This window comes from Bubalus bubalis, chromosome 24, assembly GCF_019923935.1.
Source record: "Bubalus bubalis isolate 160015118507 breed Murrah chromosome 24, NDDB_SH_1, whole genome shotgun sequence".
Lineage (NCBI taxonomy): Eukaryota > Metazoa > Chordata > Mammalia > Artiodactyla > Bovidae > Bubalus > Bubalus bubalis.
In genome coordinates this window covers 41,877,487-41,900,290 of record NC_059180.1, presented here as the reverse complement: position 1 = coordinate 41,900,290, position 22,804 = coordinate 41,877,487, and the positions used below count along the sequence as shown (strand labels likewise).

General features: G+C 65.8%; 4 protein-coding genes across 17 annotated transcripts in view; 2 read left to right on the top strand and 2 right to left on the bottom strand.

Moving 5' to 3' along the window:
* Positions 1-1,207: 1,207 nt before the first annotated feature.
* On the bottom strand, positions 1,208-9,173 carry RGS11 (regulator of G protein signaling 11). 10 transcript variants are annotated; one of them, XM_006049950.4, is made up of 17 exons: positions 8,119-9,156; positions 7,647-7,743; positions 7,527-7,577; positions 7,316-7,422; positions 6,669-6,720; positions 6,496-6,554; positions 6,260-6,336; positions 6,061-6,142; positions 4,968-5,036; positions 4,139-4,168; positions 4,003-4,064; positions 3,782-3,895; positions 3,592-3,707; positions 3,413-3,500; positions 3,196-3,334; positions 1,421-1,503; positions 1,208-1,347 (listed from the first exon to the last, which is right to left on the bottom strand). In XM_006049950.4, exons 1-17 carry the CDS (start codon positions 8,179-8,181, stop codon positions 1,239-1,241), a joined length of 1,398 nt encoding a protein of 465 aa, XP_006050012.1. In that variant the 5' UTR covers positions 8,182-9,156; the 3' UTR covers positions 1,208-1,238. The 10 variants fall into 10 exon arrangements, 8 of the variants coding, with proteins under 8 accessions (XP_006050012.1, XP_006050011.1, XP_025130612.1 ...); XM_006049949.4 differs by having other exon boundaries at positions 4,139-4,162; positions 8,119-9,155; XM_025274827.3 differs by having other exon boundaries at positions 6,496-6,573; positions 7,316-7,577; positions 8,119-9,164.
* Positions 9,174-10,422: 1,249 nt separating this feature from the next.
* ARHGDIG (Rho GDP dissociation inhibitor gamma) lies at positions 10,423-12,908 on the top strand. The gene is made up of 6 exons (XM_025274850.2): positions 10,423-10,596; positions 11,658-11,837; positions 11,908-11,991; positions 12,224-12,300; positions 12,381-12,444; positions 12,528-12,908. The coding sequence occupies exons 1-6, from the start codon at positions 10,524-10,526 to the stop codon at positions 12,725-12,727; spliced, it is 678 nt and encodes a 225-aa protein (XP_025130635.1). The 5' UTR covers positions 10,423-10,523; the 3' UTR covers positions 12,728-12,908.
* A 132-nt stretch (positions 12,909-13,040) lies between these two features.
* Positions 13,041-16,119, top strand: PDIA2 (protein disulfide isomerase family A member 2). Of its 2 annotated transcripts, none has more exons than XM_044935976.2 (11): positions 13,041-13,289; positions 13,869-14,075; positions 14,155-14,288; positions 14,362-14,499; positions 14,573-14,689; positions 14,767-14,892; positions 15,012-15,158; positions 15,239-15,359; positions 15,436-15,617; positions 15,731-15,841; positions 15,964-16,119. In XM_044935976.2, the coding sequence occupies exons 1-11, from the start codon at positions 13,064-13,066 to the stop codon at positions 16,036-16,038; spliced, it is 1,584 nt and encodes a 527-aa protein (XP_044791911.2). In that variant the 5' UTR covers positions 13,041-13,063; the 3' UTR covers positions 16,039-16,119. The 2 variants fall into 2 exon arrangements, with proteins under 2 accessions (XP_044791911.2, XP_006050010.4); XM_006049948.4 differs by having other exon boundaries at positions 14,961-15,158.
* Positions 16,120-16,447: 328 nt separating this feature from the next.
* Positions 16,448-22,804, bottom strand: part of AXIN1 (axin 1) — a 38,979-nt gene continuing 32,622 nt past the window's right edge. For 2 of the 4 annotated variants that reach the window (XM_025274798.3, XM_025274799.3), the window contains 4 exons: positions 20,859-21,104; positions 19,419-19,526; positions 17,806-17,973; positions 16,448-17,155 (listed from right to left, as the gene is read on the bottom strand). In XM_025274798.3, coding sequence (XP_025130583.3) covers positions 17,029-17,155; positions 17,806-17,973; positions 19,419-19,526; positions 20,859-21,104 — 649 coding nt within the window. In that variant the 3' untranslated portion in view covers positions 16,448-17,028. The remainder of the gene's footprint in view (positions 17,156-17,805; positions 17,974-19,418; positions 19,527-20,858; positions 21,105-22,804) is intronic. The other 2 variants (XM_025274800.3, XM_025274801.3) reach the window with 1 other exon arrangement.

Genomic DNA, 22,804 nt, shown 5'->3' with positions numbered 1-22,804 from the left:
CCAGGCAGGAGCTTCAGTGACTCGCAGGTCTGGGCACAAAGCAATGGGGCCACGTGGGGAATCCTACAGGAATTTACTAAAAGCGTTTACATGACGAACCTGCTTCCAAAACCAGCTCTGCTTCTTGCAAAAGCCTCGGGCATGGCAACGCGGCTCGAGTTGAAGGGGTGCATCCCTTGTTCCTGTGAGAAGCCACGGAGCCCCCGAGGCCCAGAGCAGAGCTCACACCGCAGAGAGAGGAGCCTGCCCCAAGCAGCGAGCAGCCTGCAGGCCTCAGGACTGTGTGCCGGCAGCCAGGAGTCAGGGCCCAGAGACAGCCTCCCCTGTGCACCTGGGCCTGTGAGTGAAGCCGCTGTGCCCGTGGCCACTGTGCTCCCCACAGGGGTGCCTTCAGGCACAGCTGGCCCTGGAGACCTGGGTTCAGCACCACCCGGCCCCCCAGAGGACTCGGCATCCATGTGCCGCCAGAGCACAATATTCTCGCCGGGTCTCCCCCCGAAGCCCAAACCCCAAGTCTGCAGCCTGAGCTCTGCCCAAGGCCTGTGGACTCCGCATACGGGACCCTGAACCCACAGCCTCTGACACCCAAACTGCCCACTGCTCACTTCACCAGCGATCGCCGCCTCCACGCCACGCGCATGCACCACCACTGGGACCACAGCACCATGGGCTCAGAGGGAGGGCCCTGAGGCCTTTATTTCTGTGCCGGAGGCAGGAGGGTGTGGGCCGCCCTGAGGGCTGTGGCGCTGCCCCTCCAAGGAGCAGCTGAGCCTTCACCCCGAGTCTGGGGGGCCTTCCGTGTGGGGAGCCCAGGTGTCTTTCCCCAAAAGCTCTGCTGCCCTGGCCATGAACCGGGCCCGGCTTTCAGAGGAGCAGTGATGCTGGAGCGGTCTCTGTGCAGGTCAGGGAGAAGCCATGGAGGCAGGGAGGCCCAGCGGGAGGGCAGGTCCCCCTGCAGGCTGGCGCCCTCTGCTGGTGACCACCTGACTGCTCCCGGAGTCTCGGGCCGGGTGGGCGCCAGCACAGGACACCGGGACCTGCCATCTCGTCTCAGCGCAGGGCACCCCTGCCCTGGGAATCAGCGCCCCCAGGGAGGGTGTGACAAGAGAACAGGACGCTGCTGCAAGGCGGGATGCTCAGGGCCCGCGGGGACGCTTGCACAGCGGGTCTCAGCAGCTGCCAGGGCCCCGGGTGGAGCAGCTGACGAGGGCCAGATGGTGCCCCCTCCCCCAGGCCCCCTAGGTCTCCCCATCACCATCTCCACCCACGGGCTCCCCAGAGGCCGAGGCGGGAAGGAGAGCAGGGCTGGGGCTGGAGTGCCGGGGCTTCCGCATGAACGGGAACACCCTGCGGGCGAGAAGGGGCCTGAGCGCTTGGCCACCGGCCCCCCGCCCGCCGCCCCGGGCACAGCCTGGCTCACCGCCGCTTGGTCTCTGGGGGCACCACAGCCTCTGCCAGCAGGTCTCTGTACAAGTCTGACTTCAAGAAGCGCGGGTAGGAGTCCTGTGAGAGACAGCATCCCACCCTGAGCCCTTCCTGCTCCTGCTCAGCCAGCACGGCCGGGCTCACCTGGGGCCGGGCCTCGGACAGGGGCCTCCCCACCCCAAGACCAGGTCAGACTCAGGGAGACTGGCCCCCATCAGGCAGGAACCTCCGGCAACAGGGACCCGTGTCCCTGGTTCTCTGGGACCCGCAGAGAGAGGGTGAGGGCGTGGGCCAGATGACACAGGATTCAGTAAAAAGGGACAGGAACCTATGAACCCAGCTGCTTATGTTTCAAAAAGAAAAACAAATACACATTTACATTGTTAACTTCAGGTGGAGGAACAGGGATATAAACAAGATTCAGTGGAAGGTACTTTGCTTTGTAGGTTAGATTCTGAAGCAGTGTGGATGTTTCACGTGATTATAAAATAAACAAGTGATTTAAACAAACACTGAAAGTGAAGCGGGGACAGGTGAAGCTGGGCGTCAAGTGGGTGACATCACCCTGACCTCACGTAACCAAGCATCCGAGGGGCTACAGCCAAAGGACCAAGGAAAAAGCAGTAAACGACTTTCAGTGACTGACTGCTAGTGCCGTGATCCTCGGCTCAGCTACTGAGTGACTCGAGAGGAAAAGTTGAGTGATTTTAACAGTACCACTGAGAACCCAGATCTTCAGAAGGGGAGCAAGGAGAAAGAGGTTAAGGGAACGCTATAATTGTGATTCCAAATTAGAAGCTTCAGTACGAACTCCTGGTGTTTTATTTCAAACACGCCCTGATTCTGTCCACCGGAAGGCCTGGTAACCATGACTACCCGACGCTACCGACCAGTCTGGTTTGCAGGTCAAGGCTTCCGAACGCCACTACAGGGGGAAGGCCGAGGCCTCGGGGAGCTGCTGGCTCTGGGGCAGGATGGCCCCATAGAAAGGGAGGAAGCACCACAGGTTTCAGACACATCACAGGCCTCGAGAGCAGCCAGCCGAGAGGGGGTTTCTGCACCTCCCGTGAGATGAGGGGGCCAAAAGCCCTCCCATATGGTGAAAATGTGAACAGTGGCATTAAAAACATCCCGACATCACCAACTGCCCTCAGCAGATACCAGGGCTCCAACCACCTATTCTGAAAAGTGGTAGAGGAGGAACCAAGTCCATCTCTCCGTCCTGTCTCTCCTCTACGATCAGCACCGCTGGGCCAGCAACGTGGAGAGAGGAGGCAGTGGTGTGTGAGACCGAGGGCCTGGGTGGGGCTGTCAAGCTGGGGCTTCGCCACGAGAAGAGACGGCTGGCCCTGCGCCCCTCCTGAGTGGAGAACACGCAGCGACCACCTGTGCGGCAGCCATAAAGACCCAGTAGGGTGAAAAACAGAAAGAAATTTAAGATCCCATTGTGCCACACCTGGAGATGTTGCTTGCTGTAGCTAAGACCTGGTGCAGTCAAATATATAAATAAAAGTAAAAAATATTTTAAAAATACAAAAAAAGTAAATAAAGAACACTGTTCGTGTTTGGGATGTGAGGCTGGCCTCTGTGGCCACATTGAAAGGAATTAGAGGTGGGCATGTGCTTTAAGGGAACTTCCTGCAACACCTACAGACAGGGAGTCTGGAAATAGCTTTCAAGTCAAGGAGGGCAGTGGGCAGGAGGGGCGGTGAGTCTGGACAGGCTTGGGCTGCAGTCTGACCCCAGCTCCCGGGGGGTGGGAACACCCACCTTTTTCATCAGCAGGTAGATGTGCCGCTGGGCGTCGTCCAGCACGTGGCGGTGGGGCTGGGTCAGGCCCGCCAGAGTCTGCTCCATCGTCCGGCTGTCAATGTTGACCCAGCGGGCGGCGCCGGGCGCCAGGTACTGCCTGTGCGGGGGGCGGGGAGCCTGGCGGATCAGGCCCGCGGGGCTGCCCACAGCCGCCAGCCCAGCCCGCAGCACTCACTGGTACACCGCGTCCACCCGGGCGGGGACCTGGGCCTGGCCTCCGTGGCGCAGCTCCTCACAGGCCTCCCAGAAGCTGAGGTTCTCGGCTGGGGGTCCAGGCACCAAGTCAGGCCCACCACGGGCTGCTGGGCACCTGGGGTTGGGGCTCAAGCAGGCAGCAGGGTGGGGGCTTCTCACCACTGAACTCTTTCCCAAGAAAGTCCATGAAGTGGGCCCGTCCCATGGGGTCTTCCAGGAGCTCCCGGAAGCTGAAGGCCCACTGCTCCACGCGGAGCCTGGTGGGCACGGCCGCGCTGGTGGAGGGCGGGCGGGTCAAGAGTGTGAGGAATGGGGTGGGCACTCCTGCACCCCTGGCCCACCTGCTCACCTGGGTGCGTTCATGGCCCAGTAGGCATCGTCGTCTGTGACCCAGGGGTTGCTGGGCAGGCACCCCGACATGATGGGGTCATGCGGTCCATGCTGGCTGCTAAACTTCAGGTACCTGGGGGTGGGGTGGTGCCAGGGCTGCTGCAGGCGGGCTGTGGGGACCAGGGCGCAGGGGGAAGGGTCTGGGCTCGGGGTGCCAGCCGCCACCCCCATCCCACTCACGCCTCGAGGCAGGTGGAGGACTTCACCCGGGCTCGGCCCAGCGCCCTGCGTAAGCACTCGACCTAGGACAGGAGGCCTGTGAGGGGGGCCAGGCCTGGGAGCCGCCGGCCCCTTGCCCTCTCCTCCCCCCACCTACCTCCCGCCTGTAGAAATCCAGGGTCTTGGTCTGCAAGGGGCCGGTGGGCTGCAGTTAGAAGGCAGGCCCCCCTGGGGCCTGATGTCCCACCCCTGGCCTGCCCCTCAGAGTCCCTGCCTCTATTGCAGGGTCTGACTTTTCAGGAAGCTCCCTGGGGCCCTAAGTCTGGAGGTTCTGGAGTGTTGACCAAGCCCTTGGATGCTCAGAGCTGCCCGAGGTTCCTCAACCATCACTACTTCCTGCTTAAACATACCACGGGGAGGGGAGAGGCATGGCACCCCCAGGACACCTGTGATGCCGACCTTCCCTCTCAGCTGACTTTGATGGAAGTGATAAAACCGTGACCACAAAGCATGATCCTTAAGTTGGGAAGACCAGAAGAACCTGCCCTGTTGCCGGTGTCATGGGATCTGACTGAGGACTCAACAGCGACCAAGTTCAGACGTGTGTCCTGGTCCAGTCATGCTCTGGAGAGCGTGGTTCTTTCTGCCAGAGTCCCTTGGGCCCCTAGCCCTGCCCACCCCCTCCAAGGCCCTGCAGACTCTGATGCTGCCCTGGCTGGGGGAAGCCCCCCCACCATAGGGCCCGCTGTACTCACTTCCACCCAGGGCAGCAGGTGGGAGGCAAGAGAGAACAAGTTAGCAGGGGGCTGAGGTGGGGGCAGCGAGGCAAGGAGCAGAGCAGAGCAGCCAAAGTGACCGAGTGCTGGGACCGGCTGACGGACAGGTGGGTGGGCAGTCCACAGCAGGTCCCTGGTGGTGAGGGGGCAGGGGAGGTGGGGGCACACGGGGTGGGGTGGGGGGCAGGGGCGAGCCCGCAGGGCCCTCACCATCGGCACTCGCCCGGCCGCGCAGGGGCCCCGTCCTGGCCCCTGCTCCAGCACGCTGGGGGCCCCTGGCTGCAGAGACAAGAGGAAGTGGGGACACAGCTCGGGTGGACTGCGGAGACCCTCCTGATCCCCGAAGCCGAAGCTCCGACCGTGTCACCCACACCGAGGAAACGTGCTCAGAGGAGCCTGGGCCCCGTCTCCTCTCTGCCCGCCCAGCCCACCCCATCTCCTCTCCTGCCCTGACCCAGCTCCTCAAGTGAAGCCCATGATCTGCCCCAGGCCTCTCGTCCTTCCACGCCTGGGCCGAGCTCACCCCAGGCTCTGGGTTGCTCAGACTGGAACCCCGGGAGGCCCTGCTGAGCCCATGGGGTCCTGCCACCCCACCGCCATGGGCGCCCACCCCACGGGAGGTGGCGGCTGCCCTCCCAGCTAGCAGCCCAGGAGCCCTCGTGGCCCTCAGCCCGCTGCTTGGCCTCGGCCACACCCACCCGCGCCACCTCCCCGTCCTGAGTCCAGGACCCCCAGGTGGAGGGTTAGGGGTCTTCTTCCCGGAGACGCCAGCCACACCTGATGGAGTCATCACGCCCCCGGTGCCTGCTCCCGCGGGGACATCCCCCAGCGCACCTACTGTGGTCAGCTGGCACTGCCCGCACAGCTGATGGCCACCAGGCTCTCCAGCGGGGCCTCAACCCACCTTCCAGGCCCCAGGCCAGCGCCCCAGGAGCCTCTGGCCTGCAACCTCAGCCCTTCACGCTGCAGCGAAGCCTGGCCCCCACTTGCCCCCCAGAGCCTTCAGGTGACCCCACCCCTCACCACCCCCCCCAGGGCGGTGTTGTCCTCGGTCAGATTCCTTAGACCCAGAGAGAAGCAGGTGTGACCTGGTCTGCGGGCAGGGGTGGCTCAGGCCTGGCCTTGTGACCTCTGGGTTGTGACGAACCACAGAAAGAGAACTTCCTATCACCCGACAGAACCCCTAAAAGCACGTCCTTCCCAGGGGTCAGAAAGCAGGTCCTGCTCAGCGAGCACGTGAGGCAGCACAGTGACCCTGGGCAGGACCCCATGGCTGTGCAAGAACCTCCCCCCAGGGGCTCACCGGGGGCCTGTTCACCAGCCAGTACGTCTGCTCCTGGCACGCGATGACCAGCCTGTCCCCCTTTCTGCGCTGCTTAGCTGCCCTGGTGGGGGTGGGTGAAGATGGAGGGACACCGCGTCCACGCCAGCAGCCCCACCCTCAGGCCAAGGCCTGGACAGTCCCGTGCGGGAGGGGGCGGGGGCGAGAGGGAGGGCCTCACCGCAGCTGCTCCCGGGCCTGCATCATCACCAGGTCCCATGAGTGGTTGATCTTCCTGTGCAGCTGGTGGTAGTGCTCCTGGGCAGGGTTGAGGTCTCCAGTGGGACCCTCCCTCCTGCGCCCAGCTCTGGGGTGCAGACGCCCACCTCCCTTTGAGTCACCCTGTGTGCTCCAGGGCCTCAAGTGGGGACTGCTATCCCCAGGCTGGCTTCAGCCTGCGAAGGGAAGGATGCCCACCTTCTCGTGGTCCACCAGGGTGCCCTGCTTTCGGATGTTCTTCTTGGCCAGGTAGATGGCTGGAAGGGCAGGCACGGGCTGCAGAGGAACGTCGGCTCCCCTCCCCTGCAGCCTCACACCCAAGGCCACCAGCCCGAGGCTTCACCCGGGCTGGCCCACCCCTCCTTACTCACCATAGTCCAGCTCGGCGGCTGGCCACAGAGTGCTGGTCCAGAAATAGGGCGTCTGGCAAGGGGCAGGAACAAAGGTTTCTGGGACCTTCTGGAACTTTCTGTGCCTTCCCCACCCTGAGAGTTTGTCCTCACCGTCTCAGCTCCCTTGGGAAGAGACTGGGCCAGCTGGGGGGCGTCTGTCGACCACCCCCAGGCTCAGCTGACCACCTGCCATTCCCTGACTCCAGGCTTCCTGCCCAGGACCCTGACGCAGTTGCTGTGCTGGGGTCTGGGACTGAGGGCAGGTCCTGCCGGGGTCCCTGGTGCGGCCAGGAGGGGCCCATTATGACTGAGAACACACACTGAGATGCAGTGCTGCCTTCTTCAGGGCCCTGATGGTGGGGGAGGCCTCAGGACCCGGGTAAGCTGGTGGGGTCCTCAGCAGGGAATACCCCTTAGGGGGCCCTGCTAAAGGTTCCTCCTCTTGACCTGGTCTTTCTGTCATGGGGACACTTCCAGTCCAGGCCTTTTGGGGAGTGGCCAGCGGACCACCAGACCTGCAGTGCTGCTCCAACCACAGCCCCACCCCTCCCTGGAGTCCCCGACAGGGTTGGGGGTGCAGCCACGGTGGGGGGGGGGCGCCCCACCTGCTCCCAGTCCAGGCTGACCTGGAATCTATAGGGCGTCTCATCGGGCCGGAGCTCGAGGCGGCGCGGGTCGCGCAGCGGGTAGAGGTAGCCGTGCTGCACGAGGAGGCTGCCCAGGTGCAGGGCCTCTGGGAAGCCAGGCGGTGAATTCTCAGGGGCGGGAGGAGCCAGTGGGCTTGGCCCCGGCTCCAGGGCCGCGTGGGGCGCAGGAAGAGCACCGACGACCCCTTACCGTCCTCCGCGATGGAGTACTTCTGAATCAGCCACTCCACGATGTCGCTGCCTGCGCGGCAGATGCCGGGGTGAGCCGAGGCCTCGGCGGGCACCCCCCCTCCCCCCTCAGCGGCCTCACCGTTCACCGCGTGCGGGATGACGGTGACGAGCAGGCGCTGGCTCCGCATCCTCACGCCCTGGTCGGGGTCCTGCATGGTCACAACCATCCGCTCCATCTGCGCGGAAGAGGTTGAGGGGCTACGGCGGCCGGCCTGCCCCACCCCCAGATCCCAGTTCCCAGGAACCGGCCGGGACGCGCCGGATCAGTGTGCCGGGAGATTAACGCGCACTGATGGTGCGATTTCAGGCCGAGGCGGAGTGCGGAGGCGCGGGGCCGTGGGGGTGGGTGGGGGGCCAGGGCGAGGGGCGACCCCAGCCCCAGGGTCTCCGTCGCCCCACCCCGCTCGCACAGGCCATCGCCCCTGACCCGCGGCCACACTAGCGCGCTCGCGTAGCGGCCACACTCGCGCGCACCCGCACTCACTGCTCTCCGGCCCCTCCCGGCCTCGCGTGCCAGGAAATCGGGGGGCGGGCAGGACCCCGGCACCCACCTTGCTCAGATGCGGCCTCTGCACGCGGGGGTGCCCGCCGAGGGGCGCGGGGCTAGCGGCCATGGCAAAGGCAGGCCGGGCGCCGTGAGGGTGTCCGCGCGCCCCGCCCCGCTCCGGCCGCCGCCCCGCCCCGCCTGCGTGTTCGCCCGCAGCGGCCTCGAGGTCTGGGGCTGGGGGGCGCGCGGGCGTCAGAGTATCCGCCTCAGGACAGGCTCCCCTCACGACACGAGAAACCGATGTCCGTGGGGACTTGCCTGGCGCTTCGAGGGGGTCTTGGCCCCACCCGGACTACGTGGGGGATGAGAGAACCGGGCTCAGCTGGGAGGAGGTTCAGAGATGGACGAGGACTCGGGAAAGGCTGGGGCGCAGATACAGGAGAGGACTCTGGGAGGGGAGCGACTCGGGAGAGGAGACGCGGGGGAAGGCGGCCTAGGTGGGGGACTGCTGTGACCTCTCCTCCATACCTGCCGGGTGCCCGGAGGTCAGCCGTGCGGGGGCTGTGGGGTCTGGGTGAGGGGTCGAACAGCCTCACAAGTGTCCCTGCAGTTGTGAACCTGTGCCTGACCCCCGCGGTGCTCCCGGGTTGGGGGGACACTGCTGCGTAGGGGTGCAGGTGGGGGTCCTTGAGGCTTGGGGAAGACTGCAGGCAGCACCCTTCCCCTCAGCTGCACAGGGGCCTGAGGGGGCCTTTGGAGAGCAGAGACCCCACCCAGGTTACCCTGCAGCTGTGGGAGACTGGGATGGGGCTTTACTGCAGAGAGATCTCAGCACCTGCTCCAGAGATTCGTGGGCATTCTCTGGGCTGAGGGCCCAGCCTGGCCATTTCTCTCCCTCCTCCAGCATCTTGGCTTCCCACACCCCTTTGTTGGGGCCTTTCTAAAGTGTGCAGACAGGTCTATTTCTGTTTTTTAGGTGCTGGGGGGTGGGGCAGGATGTTGGCATTGGCCTTTGGCCAGAAGCCTCAGTCATGGCGATCTGAATCCATTTTCACTGCTGGTGAAACCAGGTCCAGGATGAGCTGGGGAGAGGCCTAGAGGGGGCTCCTACCCCTCCAGGCATCACTCTCCCCTAGATCCCAGTGAAACCCACCCACCCAGCCCCACCCACACAGGTCGGGTCAGGCTGACCGCAGGCCTACCTAGCTGTCCTCTTCTAGAGAGGTTGAAAGCCACCAGAGGCCAGAGCTGTCCCCGGTCTGAGGACAAGTGGCCTCCTGGGCCCCTGCAGTGGGGAGGTGGGTGGGATGTGACCCTCGAGTGGCTGGGGAGATCCTGCCTCGGAGAGACTGTGGGCAGGTGGGCTCCAGGGGGGACGGTCCCCGCCCAGCCTGCGTGCCCCCAGCACCACGGCCGGCTGGCCTCCTCCAAAGATAGAAGCTCCTTTGGGCAAGGGCAGATCTGAGCCTCAGGTGTCCTCAGAAACGGGGTGGGGGGGACTCCAGCTGGTGTTCTGCACCCCCCCCAAGCTGACCTACAGGGCCCCAGCCTGCAGCCCAGCTCACCCGGCCCCCGCCCCACTGACCCCAATCTGCCTGCCGCAAGGTCTGTTTAGGCATCGAGACCAGAGAGCCCTTCTGTGTCCCCTCTCAGCTCTCCACCTCCACCTGTTTTGAATCAGTCCCTTTTCTCCCCCTACCAAGGACAGGGGCTTCGGGAGCACAGAGCATACAAAGACCCCTCCACCCAAGCTGCCCTGGCACAGCTCGGTCAATAAACACTCGCATCGTGGCGGGGTGCCTCATTGTGTGGGGGACCCCGGCCCTGTGTGTGGACGCTTGCCCGTCTGTGCTGACTCCGGTGAACCTCTGGGGTGCGCAGCTCCCCCACCTCCCGGAGGCTGGGCACACTCCAGGGGTCCCCTCTGCCCAGACTGAAGCTCCAGAGGGTATAGGAGGAGGGGGGGCCCCCAGGTGCAGTCTGCGCTGCCTTCAGGTAACAAGAGCCTGGGGACTTGTTGGGGGGACGCACCTGCTCCCCTCGGCGCCCCGGGCCCCAACCGCCCCGCCCAGAGGGCTTCCCCCGAGACTCCCCAGACTCCCGGCGGCGCCGCGAGGGTGGGGCCACCCTGATGGCCAGAGCGGGGTGCAGGCGGGGTGGAAGGCTGGGACCGTGACCGCGGCCGTGTGCGTCTGTGTCCGCGGCGGCCGTGCGGGGTCCGGGTGCGCCCGCGGCGGGGACGACCGGGTGCCGGCGCCGAGCGGGCGACACGCGCGTCTCTGCGGGGCTGCGCGGGGTCCGCGGAGCGGCTGGGGGCGCGCGGCGCGGGCGCGGCGCTGGGCGCGGGGGGCGCTCCCGGCCGGGATGAGCTCACCGCAGTCGCGCAGGGGCTGAGCGCCGAGCCGGGCGGCGGCGGGGCGGGCGGCGGCTCCTCGGCGGCTCGGCGGCGGAGCCGGGCCGCGGGCCACCATGCTGGGCCTGGACGCGTGCGAGCTGGGGGCGCAGCTGCTGGAACTGCTCCGGCTGGCGCTGTGCGCCCGAGGTGAGCGGCCCGGCTGGGGCCAGGGCGGCCACGTGGGCGGGGGGCTCTGGGCGGGGGCGCTCAGCCCAGGGCGGACCCGCTTCTTCCCCGCGGAAACTTTGGGGGCGCTGGTGGGGACCTTGCGGCGCGGTCCCCCCGCCGCGGTCTGGAGAGGGTGGGGGGCTTCTCCCAGGCTAGACAGTCATGGGGCAAGGGGCCAAGAGGGGGCGGGTCTGCTTGTGAAGCCAGGACCGCCGGGGGCCCCTCTCCCCGCGGGAACCTGCCCCTGAGGTCCGCTCTCCCTTGGGTGGGGCTCGCGCCCCTTGGGGAGGGTGAGAAGCCCGCAGAGACCGGGGGGCAGTGGGCAGGGACTCGGAGACCCGGCCCCAGGGCACCATGGGAGCCGGCTCCCGGGACTGTGTGAAGGACTGGGAGTGACCCCCATTAAGGCCTGGGGACTGGGCTCAGCTGACGGGGTCTGGAGGCACCTGGGGCGGTGGCCTCAGAACATAAGCAAAGGGTTTGGCAAGAACCAAACATTGTGTGGGGCATCGTGTGGGGGAACCCCCCACGCGGTGGGGAGGCATTCAGGGAAGCTAGCTCCAGGCAGTGTGGTGGGGACCCAGAGCTGTCCCAGAGTGCTGTGGGAACGGGGCCCAGAGGCCCTGCAGGGCGTCGGGGAGCAGCCTCTGCTCCAGAGATCTCAGTGGTCACCACTCTGCAGTGTGGACCCTGGCCCCCAGGGCTGCTCCCCATCTGGGCCTTTCCCTCTCCTCACCTTTGGCCTCAGAGTCAGGGAGGGGCTCTACATGAAGGGTCGGGCCAGGGGAAAGTGGCTGGTGCCTCCAGGGGTCCATTGCCTGTCTCTGGGAGCCTCCTGCACTAGCCAGGCCCCTCTTGAAGAGGCTGGGCGTGGATGCTAGTCTGCATCTTCCTGCCCACCCCGCTCCCAGAGCCCTCACCGGCTGCCTCTTCAGTCCCCTCCTTTGGGCGGTGGGAGGCCCAGCTGGCCATATGGCAGACTCCAGCAAAGGCCAGGGTCAGCTGGCAGCAGCTGCTCACAAGGCCTCCCCAAACCCCAGTCCTCCTGACTGACAAAGAGGGGGGGCAGCTGCCACCGGAAGAGGCGCTGGACGAGGCTGTGCCCGAGTACCGGGCCCCGGAGAAGAAGAGCCTCCTGGAGATCCAGCAGCTGGATCCGGACGACGAGAGCCTGGTCAAGTACAAGCAGGCCCTGCTGGGGCCTGTCCCACCTGTCGTGGGTATGCCCACGCCCTGGGCCTGGGGGGAGGGCGGGATAGGGGCACCTGTAGACTCCCAGTTTCTCTTCAGATCCAAGCCTGCCCAACGTTCAGGTGACCAGGCTGACACTGATATCTGAGCAGGCCCCGGGGCCCATCGTCATGGACCTCACAGGTAACTCCCAGATGCCTGGCGCGACCCTGAGCCCCAGGCAGGGACCTCACAGGTATCCTCCTCTGCAACTGATCTTTGGGGTAGAGACCTGAGCTCATCACCATGGACCTCTTAGGACCCAATTCCAAGTCCTCAGACTACAGAGCCCACAGACACAGGCCCCCCATGGGGGCTCCGGGCTCAGGGTCTCATCCTCACAGGAGTTCACGCTTAGCTGCACTTTCCCTAACAGGGGAGTTGGCTGCGCTGAAAACCCAGGTGTTTGTCCTGAAGGAGGGTGTTGATTACAAAGTGAAGATTACCTTCAAGGTGAGGGCGCTGTCATGGGGGACACCAGCCAGCCCCAGGCCCAGCCCCAGAAGTTCCCGTTAACATTGTCTGTCTCTCAGGTCAACAAGGAGATCGTCAGTGGACTGAAGTGTCTGCATCACACCTACCGCCACGGCCTGCGAGGTGAGGGTGGGGTGCAGGGAGCAGTGGGGGGCGGGCTTGGAGGGGGGCAGAGGGCAGCCCCCAGTGTCCTCATTCCCCCGCAGTGGACAAAGCCGTCTACATGGTGGGCAGTTACGGCCCGAGCGCCCAGGAGTATGAGTTCGTGACTCCGATAGAGGAGGCGCCCCGAGGCGCGCTGGTGCGGGGCGCCTACGTGGTCACGTCCTTCTTCACCGATGACGACAGGACCGCCCACCTGTCCTGGGAGTGGGGCCTCCACGTCTGCCAGGACTGGGAGCGCTGAGCGCCCCGCCCCGGGGCCTCTTCCCATTGGCCCCCCCGCTTCTGTCAGCTGCTGCAAGGGACCCCTGAGTGTTCCCCGGCCCCTCAGTGGCCATCCCCCCACCCCCTGTCCTGTCCCGGGATGCCCCCAGGCCTGGCACTGTGCCCTGAACAGCCCTATTAAACGTCGCTCTGCCTCGGTGCCCTTGGTGTTGCCTGTCTGCCTCCCCTCCCTGGGCGGGAGGGGGGGGGCTCCTGGCCTTATCTCTCCTGCGACCAGGCCTGGGTGCCACGTGGCGGCCGCTGCTTGGCCCCCCGCCCCCTTATCTGCCCCCGCCCCAGGGGCCCCCGCACCGCCATGGATGGCCAGTTCCTGCCGGTGCTGGTGCTGCTACTCGGGGCCTCAGGCCTGTGCGGACAGGGGCTGGGGCCTGGGGGTCCCTTGGAGGAGCCCCCAGGGGAGAAGCCCCCTGAGGAGAAGCCCCCGGAGGAGGAGCCCCCGGAGGAGGATGGGGTCTTGGTGCTGAGCCGGCAGACCCTGGGCCAGGCCTTGCAGGAGCACCCAGCCCTGCTGGTGGAATTCTGTGAGTGCCGGGCCAGCGTGGCTGGGGACCCTCAGGGGCTGCCTGGGTGCTCTGCTCCTCCTTCGCTGTGCTCCTGGGGCTCCATCAGAGCCCTGGGGCAGAGCTGGGCCTGGGGTCCAGCCTCACGGTGGGGAGGCACAGGTGCAGCGGGGAACCAGTCAGTGTCCCCCAGGCTCTTCCGTGAAGGGCCAGCCAGCACTCAGGCTTACACGCATCCGTCTGGGGTTGTACAGCCCATTCACAGGCAGGAGCCACTCCCAGCCAGCAGGCCTCCACAGGCAGATGGCGGGAGCTGGCCTCAGGGGTGGCCACAGAAGATCCGTCCCAAACCCACTCTAGGGACAGTGCTGGCCACTGCAGTCCCACGCGGGGGCCCTCAAGGAGCCTGGCCTCCGGTGCTCGGACTCTGGCCGAGGCTCAGGTGGGCCCCTGACGAGGAGGGTGTAGAATGGACGTGTTGCTCCAGGCCGGATCTCAAGCGTGGAGCTGGCCCCGAGGTTGGCCGGCTCTGGCCAGGCTGGAGCAGGGGCTGTGGCGGGGGTGGTGAAGGCCTGGGGCACTCATGGGTCTGTCCTCCAGATGCCCCGTGGTGTGGGCACTGCAGGGCCCTGGCCCCTGAGTACAGCAAGGCAGCTGCCCTGCTGGCAGCAGAGTCGGCCAGAGTCACGCTGGCCAAGGTGGATGGGCCCGCGGAGCCAGAGCTGGCCGAGGAGTTTGCAGTGACAGAATACCCCACGCTCAAGTTCTTCCGAGAGGGGAACCGCACACACCCAGAGGAGTACACTGGTACGGGGCGGGCGAGGGGGTGGGCGAGGGGGCGGGAGGGCGGCAGAGGCTGGGCCTCAGCTGAGGGGAGTCTCCGCAGGCCCCCGGGAGGCCGAGGGCATCGCCGAGTGGCTGCGGCGGCGGGTGGGGCCCAGCGCCAGGCGGCTTGAGGACGAGGAGGACGTTCGCGCACTCACGGACGCCCGGGACGTGGTAGTCGTCGGCTTCTTCCAGGTGCGCTGCGGGCCGGGGCTGGGCCTGGGAGCAGGGTGTGGGCCCGGCGGCCTCACAGGCCCGGGCCCCTCAGGACCTGCAGGACAGGGACGTGGCTACCTTCCTGGGCCTGGCCCAGGATGCCCTGGACATGACCTTTGGCCTCACCGACCGGCCGCAGCTCTTTCAGAAGTTCGGCCTCACCAAGGACACGGTGGTCCTCTTTAAGAAGGTGGGTCAGGCGGGCTCAGGGAGGAGCCGGGGTGGGGGCGTCGGCTCCCGCTGACCCGCCCGGCGTCGTCCAGTATGACGAAGGGCGGGCGGACTTCCCGGTGGACAAGGAGCTGGGCCTGGACCAGGGGGACCTGTCTCGCTTCCTGCTCACCCACAGCATGCACCTGGTCACAGAGTACAGCAGCGAGGTGAGTGGGCTGCCGGGCAGGTGCAGGCGGTGGGTGGCGGCCGCGGGGGCCTCCACGAGCTCCACCTGCCCCTGCAGACGTCCTCTAGGATCTTTGAGGCCAAGATCCTTAACCACCTGCTGCTGTTCGTCAACCAGACGCTGGACGCCCACCGGGAGCTGCTGGCAGGCTTCCGGGAGGCGGCTCCCCCCTTCCGGGGGCAGGTACTGGCTGGGCCTAGGGGCTGGGGTGGTGGGGCTGCGGGGAGCCCACGCGGACTCACTGCTGGCAGGTGCTGTTCGTGGTGGTGGACGTGGGTGCCGACAATGACCACGTGCTCCAGTACTTTGGCCTCAAGGCCCAGGAGGCCCCCACCCTGCGCTTCATCAACATCGAGACCACCAAGAAGTACGCGCCGGAGCATGGGGCGCCGGTCACCGCTGCCACCATTGCAGACTTCTGCCGCGCGGTCCTGGGTGGAGGGGTCAAGGTCAGCGGTGGGTTGCCCATGGGGTGGGAGCAGCAGCTAGCGGGAGACCCCTGGTGAAACCCCCGGCCCTGTTCCCCTAGCCCTATCGCTTGAGCCAGGAGGTCCCCCCAGACTGGGACCAACGGCCAGTCAAGACCCTCGTGGGCAAGAATTTTGAGCAGGTGGCTTTTGATGAGACCAAGAACGTGTTCATCAAGTTCTGTGAGTGTGGCTGTGGCGGGCGGCGGGCAGAGGGTGGCGGGGGACCTGCCGGCTATGCTGACGTGTCCCATCCTAGATGCCCCGTGGTGTGCCCACTGCAAGGAGATGGCCCCAGCCTGGGAGGAGCTGGCCGAGAAGTACAGGGACCACGAGGACATCGTCATCGCCGAGTTGGACGCCACAGCCAACGAGCTGGAGGCCTTCCCTGTGCACGGCTTCCCCACCCTCAAGTACTTCCCAGCAGGGCCCGGTCGGAAGGTACGGCCTGGGCTAGGTCTGGGTGCTTCCACCCTCGGCTGGAGGTGGGCATGGCCTTGGAGAGTCAGCCTTGGGTCCAGGAGGCGGGGTCCCCAGACCATGTCCCTCCTCAGGTGATTGACTACAAAGGCGCTAGGGACCTGGAGACCTTCTCCAAATTTCTGGACAGTGGGGGCGAGCTGCCTGCAGAGGAGCCTGCAGAGGTGCCTGGAGCTGCCTTCCCGGTGGGTGTCTATCCCCAGGCTCCAGGCCTCGGGCCAGTCCTCTCGAGAGTAGCTGTGGGTGGGCATGGGCAGGGCTGGGCGGAGGGTGTGGCATCCAGCTGGGTCTCTGTGACCCTTGCCAGGAAAAGCCAGGAAACACCATGGAACCCAAGGACAAGAAGCCAGGAAACACCACGGAGCCCAGGGACGAGCTGTAGCTGCCCGCCGTCAGCACCCACCCGGGAGCTGTGTCCGGGCCTGTGAGAGCAGCCGTGTGAATAAAGAGCTCTGGTCCTGGACTGTGTGTGGTTCCTAAGAAGGGCAGCTTCTGGTCTTGGTTTGGGCTGGATTTCAGCCCCTGGGGCCTCTACATCCTGGGTGGGGCCCAGCCCTCCTGATGGGCACCTAGGTCCAGCCTGGGTCTGCAGCCTCACCGGGGCAGAAAGGAGGCCCACAGCACTGCTGCTGTGTTGGCCCTGCCCTCTCCCCCAAGCTGCCAGCGTGGCTCTGTGCCCTGCCACCCCATGCCCCATGAGGCTCGGCCCGACCTTGAATGCTGCCTGGGAGGCAGGGCACGTATGCCGGGAGCCCGGCAACCATGTTGGACAGTTGCAGTCCACAGCCAGGGAAGGTTCAAAAATGGTTTTATTTCATTATTATCCAAGTACCTTTGAAAAGATAATTGTACAAGTCAGCGCATGAAAAATGGGCTCAGGGCAGCCCCCCGCTGGTGCGGGCCTGAGAAATGTACATATTTACAGGGGCCCTGGGGAGGGCAGCCCGGGACCCGCTGAGCCAGCTTGGGCCTCGGTGCTCGGCGCCGGGCCCACACAGTGGCAGGCCAGAGACAAGCTGGTTGAAGGCACTCGGTGACATGGACAATGGACAGAGGCCCCGGAGCCCCTGCACCCTGGCTCTGGGGCAGGCCACGGCAGGCAAGCGCCAGGGGCGTCCGCTTAGCAGCACGGGGTCACTGGGCAGGGTCTCCAGGTGGCCCCATGGCGGGCTCCCCACGGGTGCGGGCTAGTGCACATCTCTGGGAGGAGGCGCCACAGCAGACTCCCGCCCTCCTGGACACAGAGGGACCGGGCGGGCTGCCTGGACAAGCACACCACCCTGCCAGCAGCTGCACCCACTGCACTTCCGAGAGCAGGCGGCCTGGCACGGGCCCTCGTGGAGCCCGGGGGGTGCAGCGGCCAGGCCGCCGGTCAGTCCACCTTCTCCACCTTGCCGATGATCTTCTCCTCGAAGACGGGCAGCACAGCCGTGTCCTCACGCACCTCTTCGAACACCACGCCGCACTCGAACTCGTCGCTCACTTTCTTGAAGTAGAACCTGTGGTCGGGAGGAGGCACTGAGGGTGGCGGGGCCAGGAAGGAGGGCGGTGGGGCCAGGCAGCCGGGCGGCCGCCCCCCAGCACCTCCTGCAGGCCCGCGAGCTGGCCCTGGTGCCTGAGCGCCGGTGCCAGACACGTGCAGCGACCACATGCGGGTCCCTGCCCCGGCCTCTGCAGAGAGGGGTGGGTGGGCTCAGGGTCCCCATTCCCTCCACTGGCTACTGCATGCACTCAGCCCTGCAGCCCAGGCCTCTCCAGCGGCAACAGCCCCCAGCAGGGTTTCTCCGCCACTCGGTGAACAGAGGAAAGCACTCAGGCAGACCCTCTGTGGGCTGGCCCCAGACCAGACCCCACCGGCCCTAGCGTGTTCTGCAGTGCCCCTAGGGGCCTCCAGGGCGGACCTGCCGTAGGGCCCTGGCTTCCGCGGTCCCATAAAAAACGCCTGGTCAGGAAGCCAACACAAGGCCGGCTCGGGCCACACCAGCATGGGTGCCCTGGTCGGCCTGCAGGACCTGGGCCCTGAGCCAAGGCCACCCACGCCTCACCTGTCGCAGGGTACGCGCCAGCAGCCCACGGCCAGGCAGATGGGGCTGGGACTCAACGGGGGGGGAGCACACGGCTCTGTGCTGTGAGCCCCCCAGCCTCTCACCTGTAGTTGCCCTTCTTGGTCAGCAGCTCCTTGAACTGGCCCAGGGTGACCGCGCGGCCCCGCACCAGGGTCCGGTAGGGGATAGGCTCTCCGCAGAAGTAGTAGGCCACGACGATGCTGTCGCATGGCTGGGTACTCCCACCTCCCGCCTTCCTCTGTGATTTCGTCCTGAGGGCCAAGAAGCATTGTGACCGCTGGGGCTGGGGCCCTACCAGACGCCCCAGAAAATGCCGGGGCAGAGCCTGCAGGGTGGGCTGCACCTCATTTGGAAACGCCGTGCGTCCACAGGCCCCGCTGCCCACCCTGCCCAGCCACACTTCCACGCTGTGCCAGCCCGGACCGAGATGCAGACACAGACAGCTAGCTGTCCGCCGCTGCCGCCATCTGCTTCAAAGCCCTGGTCTCACTGTGGCCTGGCTGGCCTGGGGGGTGGACCCACCACCCAGACCACATGAAATGGGCTAGCAGGCTTCTCAGGAGGACCCCACGGTGGGTGCCTCTGCCAGGCAGCTCAAGACAGCCGGCCCCTGGCTGTGAGATAGCAGGCTGGGTGGCTTGGCCCATGTCCCTGTAAAGCCACCTTCAGAAACACCCCAAGGCCAGGGACTAGACAGCAGAACCGCTGGACCTGGAAATGGACCCGCCTCACAGCAGAGAGCTGCTCACAAGACCAGAGGCAGCAGCCGGCCCCTTCTCCAGAAAGGACCGAGGCCCACAGTGCCTCCTGCACGGGCAGCGAGAGGCCTCCTCTCGACGGGTGGCACCTGTGCCCTCCTGAGTCCCGTCCAGTGACCGCCCCGGCTGCCCAGTGGGCCCAGGAGCAGCCCTTGGCCCTGGCCAGATAGGCGGCCAGCGTTGTGTCAGGAAAGCCCTGAGTCATAGCGGGCTCTCCTCTCCGTGGGCAGCCCCCACACTGGTGCTCCTGATCATGCAGCAGGCGGTCACCTCAGCTGAGTGGCCACCCCCAGCTTGAGCCAGGCTCCTGACGTCTGCTTCCCTTCCTTCGGTCCTGTGACCTCAGGCCTGGCCCATCCCAGGAGCCGCCTGGGGTTCCCAGGGGCTCCATTCTCTACACAAGAGCACCCCCCAGAAAGAGTAGCAACGGGGAGGCTCAGAGCAGGGCCCTCGGCCGTGCATGACGAAGAACTGGGGGGTCGGCCGGCAAAGGCTGAGTGGGGGCCCCTCCTTCTGCTCAGGGACAGGGTGGGCCGCGCTGTCCACATATGGCCCTCAGGCCCTGGACGTCCAGCCCGGCCCGTGTGCACAGGCGTGGACCACGCGTTCCCACACTGCACGCAAGATCAGAGCTGGCTCGCTGTGCACACAGTGCCCGGGGCCTGTGCTTTGGTCAGCAGTGCCCAAGGGAGTCAGGGCCGCAGCCCCGAGCCCATCACACCAGGCAGGTCACTGCAGCGAGGGCCGAGGCCTCATGCGGGGCGTGAGGCCTCGTGCGGGACGTGCAGGCCCCTCTCGGGCCCGTCGCTCGCTGTGCCCACGTGAACGGACAGGGCTCCTCTCACTGACACACGAGCAGCCCCAGCTCTTCAGGCGCGGCGCCTGAGCTCCCGTCGCGGGCCGGCCGGCACTGGGAGGACCCAGGGGGGCGCACGTACTCTGTCTCGGAGAGCTCCAGGTCGGACACCGCAGGCACGGCGCTCAGCACAGGCGTGCACACTGGCCTGACGCAGCAGCGCCCCCGCTGGATGACCTCCTGCACATACCTAGGGAACAACGCGCAGTGAGCCGCCGCCCGGGCCGGGCCTCCAGCAGCGCTCAGCTCAGCCACGCTCCACAGCAAAGAGGAGGCGCCTGCTGCACGGGGCCGGCAGGACGGCAGGACAGCAGGCCCTCGTGGTTGTGGAGCTGGAGGTCAGGGCTCCGTCACAGCAGGTGGGACGCCAGCGCTTCCGCCCACTAGGTCTTCATCAGGCAGACCTCGGGCTCCTGAAACCCACAGGCGCCTGCCGCTCCATGCACTCAGAGGAGCCTTCGCCTCCGGAGGGGAGCAGGCCCCGACCTGGCCCTGCAGCTCAGTCGCTGCCAGCTGAAGAGAGCTCACCGCCCACCGCTCCTGTCCCAGGGCCATCCACCTCGGGTGCGACGCTCTGTGGCCCTGACGTGACTTCTATTTTGACCGCCCTGGGTGGGGTCACCCCAAGAGGAGGATCCAGCAGACCTCTGCTCTGGAGTCTTTGCTGTCTACAAAAGGCGCACATGTTCTGGACCGACCAGTGTGGAGCGCCCAAGCCGCCCCTGTGGCTCAGCTGTGCCACAGCCAGACAGGACCTGCCACTGGGCAGGGCCCGTGGGCGCTGGCGCAAAGAGCAGACCAAGGACGCAAGACCACAAGCAGGGAGCCCTGCAGGGCAGGCGCAGCAGGACGGGCCCGCTCGCCCCAGTACCCTTCCGGGCAGCCCCACTGCTGCCCTCCACCCTCCAGCTCACGGGCTGGCCCGCCGGGCCTCAGGTACCGCCCTCACCCCGGGCCACGCGGACCAGCAAGACCTCAGCGCGTGACACGGCTGCTGTAAACGGGGTCACCTTCAGTGACCGGGGACACGCATGGGCCTCCCGCAGGGCGGTGGGCTGGGGCGGGTCTGCACCTGGGCGCTGGCTTCCCCAGAGCAGCACGGACTCTGCAGCGAGGCCCGGCCCCAGGAGCCCAGCTGACTGAAGATCAGACACGGGGACCAGTAACACCCAGGACAGTGTCACCATCCGGCGACCACACTCCCGTCTCCAGGCCCTCAGAGCCCAGACCACCCGGGAAAGTGACTGCAAAGGCCCTACTGCCAGGGTCCAGCGTGGAGGGATGACCTGCCCCACGAAGGGCTGCACCGGCCCTGACAGCCACGCAGGGCGCCGTGAGGAGGGCCGTAGGGCTGGGCTCTCAGCACCGAGAGTGAGACACCAGGGGTCCCCTGCGTGGCTGGGAACAATTCAGGCCCCTTCGCGGATGCGGTGGGCCTCAGCCGGCACCCGGAGCGCAGCCGCAGGCCAGCCGAGGCGCCGAAGGGCTCCCGCCCCGGACGGATGCTGTGAGGACCACGCACCTCTGCTTCGAGGGTGCCTTGCTGGCCCTCTTCTCCTCCTCCTCCAGGCGCCGGCGTGCCTCCTCCAGCTGCGTCAGGGGGTTGGGGGCAGGGTTGGGTGGCATTGTGGGGTCTTGAATGAAGAGATGCGAAGGCTGCACCGAACTCCGGAGCTGGGCACTGACCCAGGGGTGCACGGCCCCGGGGCGCTCAATGGACAGGGGCCTGGAGCTCTCGTGGGCCTGCTGCTTCTTAGCCCCGGACGACCTTCGGGGGCAACAGAAGCAGGTGAGCTGCGCCCAGGCTCTGCACACCCCCCACCCCTGACGCACGGCCTTTCTGGAGACCTGCTCTGCACTGTCCTCATCGCTTTCTGAAATACAACTCATACCCTATGTGGACATTTTCTTAATGTTTCCCCACGAAGACTTCTTTTACATAAAGGTTTTTTTGTTTTTGAAAAGTATTTTGATATTAGAATAAGTGTTCTTGGGACTTCCCTGGAGGTCGGATGGCTGAGACTCCCAGCCCCCAATGCAGGGGGCCTGGGTCTGATCCCTAGTCAGAGAACTTGCTCTCACATGCCCCAACCAAGACCCAGGGCAGCCAAACAAACAAAAGCTTAACCTTTATCATTCCTTTAAAAATATAAATAAATAAGTGCTCTTTGTGAAAAACTTGAAATGTTCAGGAAATTCTACGAAAAAATATATATGACTTAGCGATAGTCACTCAGTACATTCAGCGTTATTTCCTTCCCCACTGAAAACACCTGCCATGGTTGGCATAATTCTGATCACGTGCTTTTTCCTGACTTTCCTCCACGTGATGCCACCTTCCCTGCCATCAGACACCGAGAACCTTCTACATCTGTGTGACCTGCCATCACTCAACCACTGCATGGAATTCAAGTGAAAACATTGCCTCTCTCAGCTGGACTAGAGGCCTCAGAAAGGGGGCATGTCCCCAGGAGCAAAATGAGGGAATCCCAGGAATGGCACCCTGGGGGAGAAGGCTGATTCAGCGCCTGTATGATGTGACCTGCCCCATGGGGAGGTGGACTCCTCCTAGAAGGACCCACGAGGCCCCCGACTCCTCAATTCCCGCTCTGTGCCCTGCCTCCAGGCCCACAGACCCCAGAAAGGCCTGCACGATGGAGCCCACAGCGCACCCAGGACACTGCTTCTGGACTCGTCTTCCCACGTAAACCCTCCAGCTGGGGTGGGGCAACGGCCAAGGAGCTAGCCACCGGGACAGGTTTTGTGAGTACAAAGGGTCTGGACCCAAGAACTCAGGACCAGGCAAGTCCACAGCTGGCCGGCCCCAAAACCCAGGCCCCTGCCCACCCCACCCCCACCACGAACAGGACGGGTGACGCTGAAACCGACATGGAGCCAGGGGAGCCGGAGCAGAGGCGTGTTCTCTGGCAGTTGGGGTCAAGGAGGCCAGATCCAGAGGCTCCTCCTGGAGGGGCGGCCACAGGGCTGTAGGATCCTGCCCATTGGGGCTGCAGCAGCTGACCCCACCACTGGGCACTCCTGCCCGGGACACTGACGTTGTCACCAATGCCCACCCCGTCATAGGGCCCACACAGGGAAGGGTTGACCTCACGCTGCCATGGGCTGGCCCTGGTCGAACAGGCACATGGCCTGCAGAGACTGCCGCCTGGTGCTGACAGCAGGCTCCAGAGCTGGCAGGGACTCAGAGGCGGGGGTGGGGGACTCAGAGGCGGGGGTGGGGGGACTCAGAGGCGGGGGTGGGGGACTCAGAGGCGGGGGTGGGGGGACTCAGAGGCGGGGGTGGGGGACTCAGAGGCGGGGGTGGGGGACTCAGAGGCGGGGGTGGGGGGACTCAGAGGCGGGGGTGGGGGGACTCAGAGGCGGGGGTGGGGGGACTCAGAGGCGGGGTGGGGGGACTCAGAGGCGGGGTGGGGGGACTCAGAGGCGGGGGTGGGGGGACTCAGAGGC

Coding starts and splice junctions, on each gene's coding strand:
- RGS11 (XM_025274827.3), bottom strand. CDS start 8,181: ATGGCCGCTAGCCCCGCGCCCCTCGGCGGGCACCCCCGCGTGCAGAGG. Junction 6,574..6,668: donor AGCCGCCGAGCTGGACTATG/GTGAGTAAGGAG, acceptor GTTCCTCTGCAG/CCCGTGCCTGCCCTTCCAGC. Junction 3,335..3,412: donor CGGGTGGACGCGGTGTACCA/GTGAGTGCTGCG, acceptor CCCCCCGCACAG/GCAGTACCTGGCGCCCGGCG.
- ARHGDIG (XM_025274850.2), top strand. CDS start 10,524: ATGCTGGGCCTGGACGCGTGCGAGCTGGGGGCGCAGCTGCTGGAACTG. Junction 11,992..12,223: donor CATCGTCATGGACCTCACAG/GTAACTCCCAGA, acceptor TTTCCCTAACAG/GGGAGTTGGCTGCGCTGAAA. Junction 12,301..12,380: donor AAGTGAAGATTACCTTCAAG/GTGAGGGCGCTG, acceptor TCTGTCTCTCAG/GTCAACAAGGAGATCGTCAG.
- PDIA2 (XM_006049948.4), top strand. CDS start 13,064: ATGGATGGCCAGTTCCTGCCGGTGCTGGTGCTGCTACTCGGGGCCTCA. Junction 13,290..13,868: donor AGCCCTGCTGGTGGAATTCT/GTGAGTGCCGGG, acceptor TCTGTCCTCCAG/ATGCCCCGTGGTGTGGGCAC. Junction 15,618..15,730: donor CAGCAGGGCCCGGTCGGAAG/GTACGGCCTGGG, acceptor GTCCCTCCTCAG/GTGATTGACTACAAAGGCGC.